The 17,778-nt window shown below is 38.9% G+C and overlaps 1 protein-coding gene across 1 annotated transcript; it reads left to right on the top strand.

Annotated features, from left to right (window-relative positions):
- Positions 1-6: 6 nt before the first annotated feature.
- LOC136678322 (major facilitator superfamily domain-containing protein 10-like) lies at positions 7-17,586 on the top strand. The gene is made up of 13 exons (XM_066656337.1): positions 7-124; positions 2,407-2,615; positions 12,597-12,693; positions 12,784-12,887; positions 13,150-13,308; positions 13,715-13,903; positions 14,382-14,490; positions 14,641-14,752; positions 15,082-15,190; positions 15,353-15,443; positions 15,529-15,576; positions 15,741-15,830; positions 17,149-17,586. The coding sequence occupies exons 2-13, from the start codon at positions 2,469-2,471 to the stop codon at positions 17,250-17,252; spliced, it is 1,359 nt and encodes a 452-aa protein (XP_066512434.1). The 5' UTR covers positions 7-124; positions 2,407-2,468; the 3' UTR covers positions 17,253-17,586.
- Positions 17,587-17,778: the final 192 nt, after the last annotated feature.

The following is a 17,778-nucleotide window of genomic DNA, read 5'->3' on the forward strand; positions in this document are numbered from 1 at the left end:
GGTTGGGAAACACAAATGTGTGTGTGTGTGTGTGTGTTAGTGTTAGTTAGTTAGCGTTAGCGTGTGTGAGTGAGAGAGCAGTAGATACCATCCATTCAGAGTCGAGCTGATACAGGAACTCGAGGTAAATATCTCATTCATATTTTCATACCAGGCAATCATCCCGTCTGCTGTGATTTAATGTCTCAGTTGTGTTGTCTTTGTTAAAGGGAGCAATATTATCAGCTACAGCTGTTCTCCAAAATAATTACAGTGGGAAAAAAACTATTTTGTTTACTCTAGGTATGACTCCTACACGACAGTCGCCATCAACACAATTGTTTCGTTTGCGCGTCTACTAAGCGGTTACGGTAGAATGAGAGCGTAGGGAAAACTAATGAGCGGATCGAAAAAAAAGTGTTTTAAACCTTCATTTAGGACAGAAAAATTCATAATATGATAAAAATTAACCGATATAAACAGCTAAACTTGAATAAAAAATGGGGGGGGGGTATTTATTTATTTATATATCTATTTATTTTTAAATTCAAATTGAAATAAACAACTGCAAGCTGGAAGAACACATTTTTAAGTAAGCATTCTTACTGTTTATCACTTTTTTGACAATTACATATGAATGAACCATTTAACTGTTTATATATGTAGTATTAAGATAGCAAACTCTTGCAAAATGTCAATGTTACCAACCATGGTTGCCATGACCTGCACTGACCAGTCCTGACCTGAACAGTGGAGATGTCATGGAAAGTACTAGAAAGACTCTATGCCAAACTACAGACACAAAATGTAAAATAACCAGAAACCCCACCCCCAAACACACACACACACAAAACCCATAAAAAGCAAAGGTCTGTTCAAAAGATTATTCAGAAGTATTCGCTTGTGTAAAAACCTTAACATTTGATTATTGTAGTGTACCGTAATATTGTTTGGTAATTTCTCAGGGTTTTGCAGTGACGTGACTCCAGATTCCTGTCAGAAAAACTGTGGCGGTAACGGTCACTGTGGTGGTACCCTCGAGGGTACATTTCTGTACCTTAGTCAGGGAACATAATCATACCGTATGCTACTGTAATTGTAGATTTTAAAATAGTGTTGATTTCATAAACCCCATTTCATCTACAAGATTTTAATATTGTTAATAATTTTGTAGAGCTCTGTTATCAAATCTTACAAATATTCAGCTCTTTCTGGAGAGGAGAGTGAACTGTAGATTTAGGGAACACAACTGGATATTACCCACCTGTTTTACCTTGGAAAGTACATTTACACTGTGTGTACCTTTTCGTGAAGAAGTTTAATGTGCCTTTTCCGTAATTTGTTTTAAGAGAGTATAAAATATAAACACTTTAAATTGAGAATTATTACCTAATTTAAAATTGTTAATTTCCCTCAAATTATGAACATCGCTACCGTGTTTAAGAGTTATAACAAATTCTCTAATAAGGTTTGTTTTTTGTGGGTAAACCTCAGTAAATGTCTTAATAAGATGAATCAATTTTATTTGGATATTAAATATCGCTGCTTTTCCCCCACAAATGAGGACTTTTCCCTGTGCCGTCGTTCGACCGTAAAATGCAGTGTAGACGCGCACATTAACACTTCGTTGGTACAGTGGCTTGAAAACACGTTTGCAAAGTGCATGACGGTGCCGTACAGGACTGGTGTTAGTTGTTTGTCGAAATTAAGCCCCCTAACAGCACACTTGATTTACTGTGAAGTTATCTTAATATCGCTGTAAGATATAGTAAAAGTTAATACAGACAGTTGAAGAACAGGTCCCACATTTTTCACATTCTTTTCACATTCTTTACATTTATTATGCAAGCATTTCCTGGTATATTTGTGCATTACATTACAGTCTAACTTTTTTTTAGCGTTTTTTTTAACCTGTACATTCAGTATTTCAGATTTAATGGAGGGTAGTAATAGGGAATTTGTTCCTTATTTACTGCAGTAAATGCTTCTATGTTTCTGGGAACTATACGGTGGAACATTTTTTGAGTATTTGATGGCAGGTCAGGTATTATGTTGGCTGTTTTATTTCCTGTTCAAAGACACAGATCTAACACATCCTATTGTATTGGAGGGAGCTGCATGACTTCCAAGAATGCAGTTCCACTCCTCTGCAGCATAATGCTGACAAGTTTAATACCACTTTAGCCAACACTTGGCTTTGATCATGGTGCTAATAAACGTATGTGCAACTACTCCATTGGTTCCTATTATATTGCTTCTCAGTATAGATTATACCATCTGTGCTTGCACAACTGGACAACTATGTCCTTAATGGGTGCATCTTAAAGTGTCTTTTTGATTTAAAAAATGTTCAGGGTTCTTGTTATTTTGAATTTTACTTCACTGCAAAACCAGCCTATATCCTTAAGAACTTGTTTTTGAACACAGGACATGCTTTGAGGATCCTCCACAGTTGTTCACCTCTGAAGAGATCAGTGAAAGCAGGAGTTATGGCAGGGGACAAGAGTTCTCCAGAGGATGGACGTTCTTCTAAGATCATTCGCGTGGTGTTTTTTGCCCTCCTGCTGGACCTGCTGGGCTTCACCTTAATACTTCCCCTCCTTCCCTCCATTTTAGACAACTACAGTCAAACAGAGGTGAGCCATTTTTTTGGTTCTTACTTTAATAGAAAGGAAACAAATGACATAATAAATAACCAACAACAAACCTGGTCAATACTGTAATATACGTTGACAAGCGATTTAAAAACAGCTACAAAAAAAAATCATCCTTGACACAATTATAAGGCCCGCTTTCCCTTGTACTTAATCGCTCAGCACAGAAAAATGCTTGTGGCAGTTTATTTTAACTCGGTACTCTCCAGTTAGAACCAGATAGAATTATTAAATGCACTTTTGTATGCACGCTTGTAAATGAGACACTCTTGTATGTTGGCTGGTGCATGCTACTTTGGTTGGGTGTTTTTTGTAACAGTCATTCTTGGCTATTTTTCACACCACATCAGATGACCTTTTTGTCAAACTAGTCACCTCTCTGCTTTGTGCAATCTGCCAAAGAAAAACGATGATACTCTGGCTGAGGAGATTAATCAAAGCCAAACGTATAAAATTATGATAGATCATAATCTCTGATACTCGTGATAATATCTAGATAAATATCAGATGCTCCATGTACCACTTTGGGGGCGCAGCAGGTTAGTGTCGCAGTCACACAGCTCCAGGGACCTGGAGGTTGTGGGTTTGTAGTGGATATGATGAATGTGTATTAATTTCTAATAAGAAATTTTGACTTTCTGAAGATGTGATTTTAAATACCCAAGCTTTTGCTAGTTTTCAGAGACATCTCTAACCAAGATCGTAAGGTGAGATAAACCTCCAGAGCAGGCCCATAAAACCCCCTCCAAAGACCCTTTTTATGACTTAAGGACCCCCAGGGTCAAGAAAAGAATGCAGAGAGACACAGAGACTCAATCTTGATTGAAACCCACAATGCCCTCTTTAAAGGACACCTTTTTAAAGACTGTTAACTCTAAAAGACTCAAACATCCCAAAGTTCTTACATGGAAAACAAGTTGTATATGGGCACAACTGTTTGAAATTAATCCCGTTTTGACAATCAAAATAGGTGGAATTAATTTACATGTGTTTAAAGTAAATTTTTTGTTTATATGAATTTATGTAGAACCAAGGTAGTTACATACTATGTGTTTAGTTGGTTAATAATTATAAAGAAACATGGTTATCTTTTTCTTAATTATATTACTTTGTGTTAACATATAATCTTTTATATTGCAAAGTATTCACTCAGGGATGGTCAAGTCTTTGTCTTGTCAAGTGTCATAAATTCTATGTGATGCCACTCCCAAGGTACAGGAAACAGCCAATCAGGAGCAAGAAAGGCTCCAATTCTCCCTCATTGAGGACGAATCAGGTATTATGGGCGGGTTTTCTAAACTGCGGTTAAAAACCTGTGGCGCCAAATGACACAAGCTTTTTTCCAGCTTTTGAGCTTTTCGAGCTTTTCAAGCTGTTTGGGCTTCTGCCCCTTTTTCTCCGATGTTCGACTCTTCACTTCAAGGCTCCAGACACTTGGGGCGTTGTCTCTTTTAGCTTTCTCAAGGCTAAAAGAGTAAAATGACCTGAGTTTTGGAAATGACTCTGCAGGCGTCAGACTCATGGCTTTCTTAAACAGTCTTGGACCTTTAAAGCATGGTCCAGATAGAAACTACAGATTAAGAAAAGCTATAGTTTAAACCTCGCAAAATTTCAACGCCACACCCAGAGCATGAAGGAAACCTTAGACCTCTGACCCTCCAAACGACGACAACGCCACGAAGAGGACTGCTGCACGCACCCTCAGAATGATCTTCTGAGATGCGGAAACCTGCCCAGGAGAGACCTGCATGGATGTGTCTCTCTCTCACAAGGCAGCAGATCAGCGACGAGCGAAGAATCCCCACAGAGACCTTCACCACCAGCTCCGACGGCTGCGTCTGAAAGCCTCGGGAGAAAATGAACGCCCGCGGTTGCAACCTACAAGGCCCGCGTCTGCAATTCTCCAGGAAGTCGTGCCGGAAGGCACCATCAGCGGCTTGCTCCCTGTTGATCTCCGGATACGTAAGGTCACATGGTCTCATGTCTCTCATGGCTCATGGGTTGGTACTGAAAGTTTGCTGGGATAAACAATAGCCTTTCTTAGAACTTAAGACAATAATTATCATAGAGAAATTCCCTCATATTTTAATCTCCCTGTTCCCTCATATATCGCTGTAATCCATTTTATTATATGAATGTCTAATCAATATTCATTATTTGATATTATTATTAATAAACCAGTTGTGTGATAAAACCAATCCTTGGTTATTTGTTTGTGTGTGCACCTTTCTTGTATGGAATTATAACTTCTAGTTCAGATTCCATTTCAGAGTCAAGAACCCACGGCGGATCAATGAGCATAATTCATTAATAATAGTTAATTCTAGCTACTTTTGCTGTATAATATGTGAAGATGACGTACTTGTCTAAGCTAAAATTAAGACAGGTAAAGACACTACATATTAGTTAATGGCTCCCAAACATGGAGTTTAGCAAAATGAATTAAATAATTAATTATTAATAAAATAATAATGAATTATCATTGACTCCTCTATGTAGTGCATAGAGTGCATGCCACCGCAACGTGTGCATACTACTTCCACTACATATATATATATTATTTAAATTTGGCGCCCAACAGTAAGGCTCTGATTAATAGTCGTGATCGGAAGTTTTGATTCCTGTACAAGAAAAAATCGCACACCAACAAGTTGCTTCAGCGATAAGTGCGGCCTGTTTAAGAGATACGGGCCTCACAAATGGTTCCTCCCAAACTTAATCCCCTCTAATTCATAACTAGGACCTGTTCCTAAATTAAGCCTTGAATGTGAGCGATGATTGTCATTTCACTGTTGTTTTGATTTAATGATTAGTGTGAACACGCTTTTCATTCGTGAAATTATTAGGCTGCCGCCGTGCGCCTAATTGTGAAGTAATACTGTGGGTTTGTTAGATGTGCTGCGTCACTGTTTAATCGCCTGCATGAAAAGCGTATGACACACCCGGGAGAGGTTAAATTAATCACTACGCGCGAATCTCCGTGTATGTGTACGTTCTGAATCGCCCAAAAGTCTGCGAATTCCAGCTTTTGATCGGCAAATTTTGTACCTCTGATATACGGCTTGTTAAAATACGTTCATAAATGCAGGAATTGTTTGTGTCAACCCATAAGTAGTGAGACCGCGAATCCCGCGCTCATAATTGCACGCAGAATCTCGTGCCTTGAATTTGTAAAACAACGTGAATAGTGAACTCGCTCTAAAGCGGCCCAAACAAAGGTCCCTGTTTTGTTTAAGACTGGCAATGGTGTGTTTTCCCTTCAGTTTCCGAACTGGAATGGTTTAAATTATGCCAAACCAGTGAACCTACCCCAGGGGGAGGAGTTAAGTAAATAAGGTGTCGCCACTGACCCAGCCCTGGAAACACCAGGAGCCCTGTGGCTGACTTGTGCTATTGCAACTGAAGTCAACTTATGGTGCCCCCTTTCGTATGACTTGCGCTACTGCATGTAAAATTTCTCTGGTGCAGTCTTGTGTATGACTTGTGTAAGTGCAAGTTAATTAAAAGCAGTTGTCTTTCATATAATATACTAAATTTGCATGTAAATTGTAAGTTATATTTGTTGTACTGCTTCTATCCTTTACTCATACTTCCATAAGTGGAAGTAACCAATTACTGATTATAAAGTCTATATTGGTTGAGGTGAAATAAGATAAAACTGCAATAATTAAACATTAGTTAGTATTAAATCTGACACACAACCCAGTCACCAAGCATCAGTGGTAAGTCCCCTGACTGATGTGTATTTGTAATTAGCAAGCTCAACAGGAGCCATAGTGTCAGAATATAGAGCCATGATCCACAGCGCTGAGCCCTCTCACATGGCAAATCTGATGTCACAATTAATGGCCCTCCATTTAATGGAGAAACCTAAAGGCGAGGCCTTAATGAAGGTAGCCAGCCAAATGGCTACACTAGCAATAGAAAAACTCAAACACACTGTCCAGGGCATAGACTTAGAAGCAGTGAAAACACAAATGATGAGCCCAGAAATGGAGAACATCAGAAATGCTCGCAAAGAGCCTGATCATTTAATGGCACTGCATGCAAAAACAGCAGAACTTGCTGCAATCAAAGATGAACTCCAATTGTCTCAGCACCTACAGTCAGAGACAGAAAGCAAGCTAAACATTGCTAAAGCAGAGCTAGAGAAGGTACGCTCACAGCTACTTAGAAACCAACAGAGAACTACTCACACTCATAGGGAGCTGCAGAATCCGAAGTTCAAAGGTATTCCTGAGTCACCTTTCCTAGCACCAACAGGCCCTACACCAGCTCCACCACTGGAGGCTAACAGAGTCCTCCCAAACACAGGTGAACATAGGTTCTCTCAGTTTAGCTATGTACCCCCAGCACAGTACCAGACTCCCTCCTACAGGGACCTGGACAGAATCGCGCACCACATAATGCGCTTCGAGCCAAAGCCGGATGGCTCAAATGAAATCTATTCGTACCTAAGAGATATAGATTTCTTTTTGCAAAGGTTCCCCGGAGCCACGGTAGATGACAGAATCTACCTGATCAGAATGACATCCAGCAGGGAAGTCAGCAGTTTCATTGAACGGCAACCTAACTATGTCAGGAGACAATATGATGTGCTCTGCGACGCTTTGGAGAAGGAGTTCTCCAATCAGCTGTCACAGGCAGGACTGATGACAGCACTGCAAGTTAAACAACAAAGGCAGGAGTCACCCCATCAGTACTATCACCGCCTTAGACAAGCTTATTTCGGGCCCCGAAATGAACCGGGAATGGAAGAAGAGTTGGATTTCAAAACACTGTTTGTCCTAAATCTCCATCCCAACACTAGTTATTATCTAGGGGTTGCAGCATGTCCACGCACCTTGTCTAGCAAACAGCTGCGTGACTTAGCACTCAAAGGCTTTTTAAAAGACCAACAAACTTTAAATCAATGGCCAGAAGTGCCACAAAATTTTAGCTGTTACACTCAGCCTTCCCCCATGGAGCTAGACGAAGCCACTAGGGCTGAATCATGGTATCCAAAACCCGCTCCATCTCACAGGCTTACAGAAAATCAGGGGTATAATAAACCTTTACAATCCAGTAGGAGTTCCCCTCACTCCAGTCCTCACTGGTCAGGTGAAACACAACATCACTCAAACCCCTGTGTTAATCAGTTAATATCAGGGCACCATCAGAATAAATTCCCCACCAGTAGGCATGAGAGTCCAGCACCCAAGGAAAATATTTTGGACCACGGATGGTCCCAAAACTCTCACACACGCGACAAACCCCTAGACAAAAGCTCCTGTCCTAACTCGACTAACGAGAACAGGGATGACAACTGGCACCAGTGTGAAAGCTCAGATGATGCGAATGAGTCTGAAGTATCTGGAATTAGCACAGAAATTCCAGTAACCGCTGAACAGGTGTTTTCGCACCTGTGTAAAGAGGAGCATCAGACAGCTGACTTCTTCTCAGACACCTCAGGTGAAACTGAGCATGTCCCAAGGACCCCTGCAATTCAGACTTGCACATCTGACCAGTTTACTAAGGGAGGTGAAAATCAGACTCCTCTTAATGTCACGGTTGTTCAAGGTGATCCACCTGCACCACAGTTCCTGGGCCATTTAACAGAAAAGGGGGGTGCTCGTAGATTAAACTTGACCACAGTCCTGGAAAAGAAGCTTGTACAAGAAGCTCTCTTGGACACTGCATCAGACATCACACTGATGTCATCCACACTCTTTGATGAAGTGTGGGCTGCAGCAGACCATGCCCCACGGAGATTACAGTTACAAAACTGTTCCCTCCAAATTGTGCCTTATTCATACACTGGTATCAAAATAAAGTCTGTGGCAAGAGTGCTCATAACAATAGGACCCATAAGTCTGGTTCACCCGGTATATGTGTCTCCTATTGAAAACATTCCCTTCCTTATTGGCAAGGACCTGCTCAACAGGCTTGAGCCACTGATTGACTTCAAGTGTTTGAAGATCTGGGCCCAGGTTCACAAACCCCTGCCCATCTCACACTCACATCACCTTGAAGCTCAGTCCTGTCACCTAAACACCAGGTCTACAGAGACTACTAACACCTTTCACACTCCAACAATGACAAAGGATGCCATGAGCCAGAGAATCTCAGCTCATGATGAACAAATGACTGTCCACGCAATAACAGTCCCTTTTGCTAACACCCATTTGGATCCCAAATGGCCTCCAGAAAGAGATAAATTAAAAGACCTGACAAACCAGGGTAACCACAAAAACATCCCATGTGATTTTGATTCCATTCAATTCTCAAGTGCAGGACAAAAAGGGATTAAAGTGAAACATTACATAGTCCAGCAAAATACATACAACAGACAACAAGATAAGGGCAGCTTGCAAAACTCCTCAGAGCCACATTTGCAGTCAGCCAGCAGAGACTGGGAAAGAGCAAAAAGGGGATGCAAAAATGGTTATGACCAAAATGTGTTCCGTGAAAGGCTGAAAAGGGGGGACAAGTTGCAAAAGTACAACTCAATTAAACTGGCCCAAAAGTTCATGAAAGGTGAGAAACAGGCTCATAAGCTCCTGCCACATGAGTCAGACCCACACAGGGTCCTAAATCTTTCCCCCACCAGTCATCCTCTGTTCAGGAATGTGAATAAAGATCAGCAAAGTGCTGACTTCAAATGGGTTCCTCACAACCAGATGGAACCTCACCAAATCACCATGAGACGTGTAGGGAACAACAACACCCTTGTTAAGTCATAAAAGAGCAGCAGACACCCAGAAGACCTTTAATGGTATTAATCGTCAGCTTCCACAACCGAATATATATAAAAACAAACAAACAAACAAACTTTCATCTGTACTTACATTGCGTCCGCCTGATAAAGTAATCCGTGGTATATCAGTCTAGGAGTAAAAATTCTAATTTCTACTTCAAGCATTGTATCCCATTCTAACTTGTGTATCGCCGTCCGTCGCTATGCACAGCTAATTCATTAAGCCACGACGAACGATTCAAAAGGGGGGTGACACAGTCAGCACACAGTACTGTTTAAAAAAAAAAAAAAGAGTTTTTTCTTCCTCTGGAAAACTTATTTTTCTTTGCTTCTTCAGCAATCTAAGGTGATAATGCTCACATTCAATGCCTAACAGGCCTATGCCCACTAGTCATGTTAAATCAGAGTTCTTAGTAGTTAGCTTAACTATAGAGGAACACCCTGCTTAACCAGTAATTATCAATAAGGCAAAGATATGTTTTTAAGTATTTGCATGAATAACTACCCTTGAACATTTCCTTTGATAAAAAAAATATTTCCTAGTTAACCAACACTTTTAAAGTAAGAGGAACACTCATTGGATCAAGTCCAATAAAGGTTTATTCTCATATTAAATTATCCCAGAAAAGTATCAACCCTGAGTGTATGAATGAATGATTCCACTAACCTTGCTATTCACATTCATCTCTGCATTATCAGCTCAATGCTTCTAGAAAGAAAGCATGATCTGAAAGGGGGGATATGTAGTGGATATGATGAATGTGTATTAATTTCTAATAAGAAATTTTGACTTTCTGAAGATGTGATTTTAAATACCCAAGCTTTTGCTAGTTTTCAGAGACATCTCTAACCAAGATCGTAAGGTGAGATAAACCTCCAGAGCAGGCCCATAAAACCCCCTCCAAAGACCCTTTTTATGACTTAAGGACCCCCAGGGTCAAGAAAAGAATGCAGAGAGACACAGAGACTCAATCTTGATTGAAACCCACAATGCCCTCTTTAAAGGACACCTTTTTAAAGACTGTTAACTCTAAAAGACTCAAACATCCCAAAGTTCTTACATGGAAAACAAGTTGTATATGGGCACAACTGTTTGAAATTAATCCCGTTTTGACAATCAAAATAGGTGGAATTAATTTACATGTGTTTAAAGTAAATTTTTTGTTTATATGAATTTATGTAGAACCAAGGTAGTCACATACTATGTGTTTAGTTGGTTAATAATTATAAAGAAACATGGTTATCTTTTTCTTAATTATATTACTTTGTGTTAACATATAATCTTTTATATTGCAAAGTATTCACTCAGGGATGGTCAAGTCTTTGTCTTGTCAAGTGTCATAAATTCTATGTGATGCCACTCCCAAGGTACAGGAAACAGCCAATCAGGAGCAAGAAAGGCTCCAATTCTCCCTCATTGAAGACGAATCAGGTATTATGGGCGGGTTTTCTAAACTGCGGTTAAAAACCTGTGGCGCCAAATGACACAAGCTTTTTTCCAGCTTTTGAGCTTTTCGAGCTTTTCAAGCTGTTTGGGCTTCTGCCCCTTTTTCTCCGATGTTCGACTCTTCACTTCAAGGCTCCAGACACTTGGGGCGTTGTCTCTTTTAGCTTTCTCAAGGCTAAAAGAGTAAAATGACCTGAGTTTTGGAAATGACTCTGCAGGCGTCAGACTCATGGCTTTCTTAAACAGTCTTGGACCTTTAAAGCATGGTCCAGATAGAAACTACAGATTAAGAAAAGCTATAGTTTAAACCTCGCAAAATTTCAACGCCACACCCAGAGCATGAAGGAAACCTTAGACCTCTGACCCTCCAAACGACGACAACGCCACGAAGAGGACTGCTGCACGCACCCTCAGAATGATCTTCTGAGATGCGGAAACCTGCCCAGGAGAGACCTGCATGGATGTGTCTCTCTCTCACAAGGCAGCAGATCAGCGACGAGCGAAGAATCCCCACAGAGACCTTCACCACCAGCTCCGACGGCTGCGTCTGAAAGCCTCGGGAGAAAATGAACGCCCGCGGTTGCAACCTACAAGGCCCGCGTCTGCAATTCTCCAGGAAGTCGTGCCGGAAGGCACCATCAGCGGCTTGCTCCCTGTTGATCTCCGGATACGTAAGGTCACATGGTCTCATGTCTCTCATGGCTCATGGGTTGGTACTGAAAGTTTGCTGGGATAAACAATAGCCTTTCTTAGAACTTAAGACAATAATTATCATAGAGAAATTCCCTCATATTTTAATCTCCCTGTTCCCTCATATATCGCTGTAATCCATTTTATTATATGAATGTCTAATCAATATTCATTATTTGATATTATTATTAATAAACCAGTTGTGTGATAAAACCAATCCTTGGTTATTTGTTTGTGTGTGCACCTTTCTTGTATGGAATTATAACTTCTAGTTCAGATTCCATTTCAGAGTCAAGAACCCACGGCGGATCAATGAGCATAATTCATTAATAATAGTTAATTCTAGCTACTTTTGCTGTATAATATGTGAAGATGACGTACTTGTCTAAGCTAAAATTAAGACAGGTAAAGACACTACATATTAGTTAATGGCTCCCAAACATGGAGTTTAGCAAAATGAATTAAATAATTAATTATTAATAAAATAATAATGAATTATCATTGACTCCTCTATGTAGTGCATAGAGTGCATGCCACCGCAACGTGTGCATACTACTTCCACTACAGGTTCGATTCCCACTCCGGGTGACTGTCTGTGAGGAGTTAGTGTGTTCTCCCTGTGTCCGCGTGGGTTTCCTCCAGGTGCTCCGGTTTCCTCCCAACGTCCAAAAACACACATTTGTAGGTGGATTGGCGACTCAAATTGGACCTTGCGCCCAATGATTCCAGGTAGGCTCTGGACCCACCCCGACCCTGAACTGGATAAGGGTTACAGATAATGAATAAATGTTCCAGAAATTAAGAGGTATTAAAATGTTTAAGTGTCCCAATTATGAACAGTGGAATTAGATGACTATAAGCATCTACACCAGGACAAAGTTTTATAGACTGAGGTTGTATCTCATTCAACAAATTATGCACAATCATTCTGTCATTATCATATTGATCATATGACTTTAAATATTGTTGTTTTAAAGATTTGTAAACATTATTTTCCATATGGATTAAACATGGAATGTTAATTTGGTATTTGCACATTAAAGTTAGCAGAATTTAGTTTCAGATTCTTGTCTCATATCTGTTTAAACAGGATGGTGTGTACCTGTCTCTGCAAGCCATTGTAGACTGGTTCAGAGAGATTGTAGGAGTTCCTATGGAAACAAAATACAACAGTGTACTTTTTGGAGGTAATCATTTCTTTCACCTTTTTAAATTTATAACACAAAAAGATTTGTTTTTAACCGAGAATGATGTTTTCTCCATATTCAACATTTTAGGCCTAATTGGCTCGCTGTACTCTATGCTACAGTTTATTTCTTCTCCTGTGATTGGAGCTTCATCAGACAAACATGGGAGAAAACCTCTGCTGCTTTTAACAACTGTGAGTACAGTGGGGTTTATGAATCTATTTTATCATCAATATGTGGCTTTTCTTCACAAGCTAAACTTAAGGAATGCTTAATACATGAAAATAGTTTTTCATCCTTGATGAGCTGCACCTCTTTGAAATGGTTTATTACTACTAAGTGTGAATTTTAACAGGAAAACACAATATTTCAATTGTTTGCCAAAGCCCGGGCAGGACAATGGTAATGATTGCAAGGCTGTTATATTTTATATTTGGCTTTTCTCCGTTTTGACAGACGGGGCTGATATTTTCCTACATTCTGTGGGCGGTTTCCCACAGTTTTAGTGTTTTCCTTCTGTCTCGTGTTGTGGGAGGTATATGTAAAGGCAATGTCAGCCTCTGCACTGCTGTTGTGGCTGACCTGCCTTGCCCTAAAGCAAGAAGCAAAGGAATGGTGAGTCGCTATTAGTGTCTGATTTCTTCAGTAATATCAAACAAGTGTATTTAACATAGAGATATTAAGTATGTTCTTCAAAAAATGAAAACAAATATAATCAACTTTTAGTATTTAGAATTTTATTAATAACATTCTGCATCAGGTGGTTAATTTTTACCTTCCCTATCTGTATCTCTGTATTTTAGCTTAACATGCTCATAATTGTGAGATTGTGTGATTCCTCACTACTGCATGCATAAATTGAATACACATGAAGGTGTTTACATTTCTCCCTAATAATCATTGTGAATATACTGTACATATTTAATACACTGCCAAGCTATATTTTAAAGTAGATTTGAAATGCCTTGAAAAGTTTTACGTGGACATTGTGGTGACTAATCTGTAGTAATTTTCTCACTAGGCAATGATAGGTGTTGCGTTTTCTTTGGGCTTCACTCTGGGGCCGATAATGGGAGCTTACTTTGTGCTGAAGTTGGCAAATACTGAGCTTTTCTACCAGGGCCCAGCTTTTCTTGCAGTTTTCTTCTCCATAGCAGATCTGTGTTTCATATTTCTCATGCTTCCGGAGACTTTGCATAAGGACAAGAAGGTAAGAAAAAATGACTGTTAAAAATGTACAACTATATGTCTAGTAAAGTTGGGATGCTGTATAAAGTGTGAATAAAAACAGAATATAATTAAATGTTTTAAACCAAACATTTAATTGAAGACAGTACAAAGACGGTATTTCAAATACTAAAACAGAGAAATGTTTTTTGAAATATACCCATTTTAAACTTTAAATTTGATGTCTGCTTCACATTCCAGAAAGCTGGGATGGAGCATCAAACATTGCACTTTGTTTACATTTTGCACAGCATCTCACATTTTGGAAATAGTGTTGGAACATTAAATTACATATTATACTGTCATCCATATTAACGTTTGCTGCTTATAGCTCTTTGAAACTGACAAAAGTAGAAAGTACTGTAGTATGATTTCAAATCTGATTCAAATTCATAAATGGTTTTACACATCACAATGCACAATAATAATTGTAGCTTATATATAATGTTTCTTCAACCAAGGGCCCCTTAGACAGCTCAGGTGTTCAGGACATAGGAGACCTGCTCAGTCCATTGGCTCTTTTCAACTTCTCTGCAGTCACAAGAACAAAAGAACCACCATCAAAACAACGTAAGCTTATTTTCTGATAATGAAGTTTTAATATATAATTTATATTATAACACATCTGTAGAACATGACTTCAAAACTATCTGTAGGTCTGTGTTCACACTTGACAGAAATGGCTCTGTTACATAATACATACACCACTGTTGCCACTAGGGATGCAAAATCTTAAAGTCCTTGGCTGGGTCTACTTCACCTACCTCTTCCTTTTCTCTGGGCTGGAGTTCACTCTGAGCTTCTTGACACATCAGCGTTTTCAGTTCTCCAGGTAAGTCTCACCAGATGTGACCGATTATTTGTATTTCATACTCTTCATAGTAGTTTGGCTCCTGGTTTTCCACTCATTCAAGATTCAAGAGACTGAAAAATTATATGAATGGCTAGATGAAACTGCTTATTTCTGCTTCAGTCTTAATGAAAATCTCTAATTTTCTCATTTAAATCCTATAACTGTGAAAACAAACGTGTCAACAGCCTTGACACATTTGGTAATTAATGGAGATGATGTGATAAAAAGCCAGTAATAGCTGCTTTTGCTTCTTCATTATTTGTTTAATTCTGTAATTACAATATATATAAATGTAATATTTTTTTCAGTATGCAACAAGGGAAGATGTTTTTCTTCATTGGAATCACCATGGCAGCGTTCCAAGGTGGATATGCCCGTAGGATCAAACCAGGGCGCCAGATCCAGACAGTCAGAGTGGTAATGTCTTATTTTTTTGTGCTTTTCTAAAACCTTCATAAACCTATACACTATGAGTAATATAATAAATGTATACTATTCAAGCAAAAAACAAGGTACTGAATGAACATAAAAATGATCAACACGTGAGTTTATTCCATTTTTAACGGTTTTTTTTTTTAGGCAATAATATTACTGATTCCAGCCTTTCTGCTCATTGGCCTTGCTCAGACCTTGACTGTGCTCTACAGTGGCCTGTTTTTGTATTCCTTTGGTAAGCACATGGCTGATTTCTGATGAAAGGATTTTATACAGAGAAGAGTCATTTTGCCAACTTCTACATGTGTTCTTTTATACAGCGGCTGCCATTGTTGTGCCATGTCTTTCAGCACAAGTTTCTGGACATGGTGAGCTGGTTTATATATATTTCCAGATTCAGAAAAAAACTTTTGATTAAGGATAACAGAAACAGTGCACTTTATTTGTACTATAGAGGTACTGTAGTATTTAATTTGAGGTTTATTATATTCCCAGCAGTGTGAATAGCTGTGTTATGCTGTCTTTACATTAGGCACTGCCAGTCAGAAGGGCACAGTGATGGGTATCCTCCGCAGCCTGGGAGCACTGGCACGGGCATTAGGGCCAATTGTGGCCTCATCAGGTGACTAATCTTTTTTTATTGTATATCTGAAGAACAAAGAAACAACCTTTACTCTTATTACAGCAGCATATCATATTATTGAAAGCACTTCAGGAAGTTACTGAGATACTTACACTCATTAATAAATAATTTTTGACCATTTTGTTTGAGTTCTTCTATTTGTTGACAACAGATATACATACAGTTAAACTGTAGAAACTCTTCTGTTTTCTCCTGTATTCTTCTTTTTATTATTGCACCTATGAGTGCTGGTGTACCTAAAGAGTCATAATTAATTTGATCATGTCTGGAAGTTTTATCTGGAATATCTCTTATTTAATGGGGAACTATTGTTATGTTCTTTAATGTCCTACATACGTAAATAATCTCTATTCTGTTTTGCAGACCTATATCATGCATTAAAATAATTTTTAGTTGAAAAACAGCTTAATTTCAGGATAAATGCAAATGTATTTTTTTCTTGACATAAAACCAATTCATTTTTTAATGGCAGTTTTGCAGCTTAGTTTATACATTCATTCATTATCTGTAACCGCTTATCCAGTTCAGGATCGTGGTGGGTCCAGAGCCTACCCAGAATCATTGGGCGCAAGGTGGGAATACACCCTGGAGGGGGCGCCAGTCCTTCACAGGGCAACACACACACACATTCACTCACACACTGACACCTACTGACACTTTTGAGTCGCCAATCCACCTACCAACGTGTTTTATTTTTTAAATTTTTTTATTTATTATTATTATTATTTTTTGACTGTGGGAGGAAACTGAAGCACCCGGAGGAAACCCACGTGGACACGGGGAGAACAGACCAACTCCTCACAGACAGTCACCCGGAGCGGGAATCGAACCCACAACCTCCAGGCCCCTGGAGCTGTGTGATACTACCTGCTGCACCACCGCACCGCCCTTAGTTTATACATACCCTGAGAAAATTTAGCAATCGATTTGGAAACATTAATACCTTACATCATTTAACTATATTAAGCTCTAACATTTAAAATGGCAAGAACAAATGTTCTGATTATATGGACATATTTCTTTCTTGGTATTTAAGAACCAATGTATTCACATGTTCCTCCCACAGCCAAAAAACAAAAACCCATGTTTATAGGTAAATTGTCTTTGCAAAACTGTCCATTGTTGTGTGTGTGACTGAGTGAGTGTATGATGCCTTGTGATTGACTGGTGCCCTGTCCAGGAAGTGTGCCTTATGCCTAGCAGTTTCTTAGACTCAACACGACCTTGAACAGGATAAAGGAATGAAAAAAATGAATGGTAGTTCACAAATCTGAATATTGTAATATTTCTATTGCAGTGTACTGGCTGGCTGGAGGAGAGATGTGCTTTATCATCAGTTCAGCCTTCTTCATTGCTCCCCTGCTCCTACTTAGAAGACTAGAGAGACACAAAGAGGATTAAGAACAATGATGCTTTCTACAAGAAAAGTGCCTTTCCCACATTTTACTGGCCATAATAGGGGATGTGTTTACATTTTATATGGTACTATAATATGTTTTTCATGTATTGCAATCAATGTCAGTGTTTTTTTAACATTGGAGTAAACAAGTGTCAGCATTAACACCTATCACAGTGTAGGCAAAACAAAAGATACTGATCAAATTACTGAACAAATTAGTAAGTTAATTTAAATATGTAGTGGGACAGACTTAAAACTGAGCAGTCTCTTTTACTGTGCATTTTTGTAAATGTAAATAAAGGGGATTATTTTTTTGTATTATCAATAAACATATTGTCACATTAGGCCTGGGTAATAGTTTATATAATTATATTTATGATTCTTGCTAAATAATTATATATTTTTTTACAACTTCATGAACTTTTGGGGGTAGTATTTTAAATTGTTGCCCACAAAATTATAGATGGGAATGAGTCAAGGGCTGTATATAAAGCAGGTTACGTTTAATTCCTCTGTGAGGAAACCTAG

This window comes from Hoplias malabaricus, chromosome Y (genome assembly GCF_029633855.1).
Source record: "Hoplias malabaricus isolate fHopMal1 chromosome Y, fHopMal1.hap1, whole genome shotgun sequence".
NCBI lineage: Eukaryota > Metazoa > Chordata > Actinopteri > Characiformes > Erythrinidae > Hoplias > Hoplias malabaricus.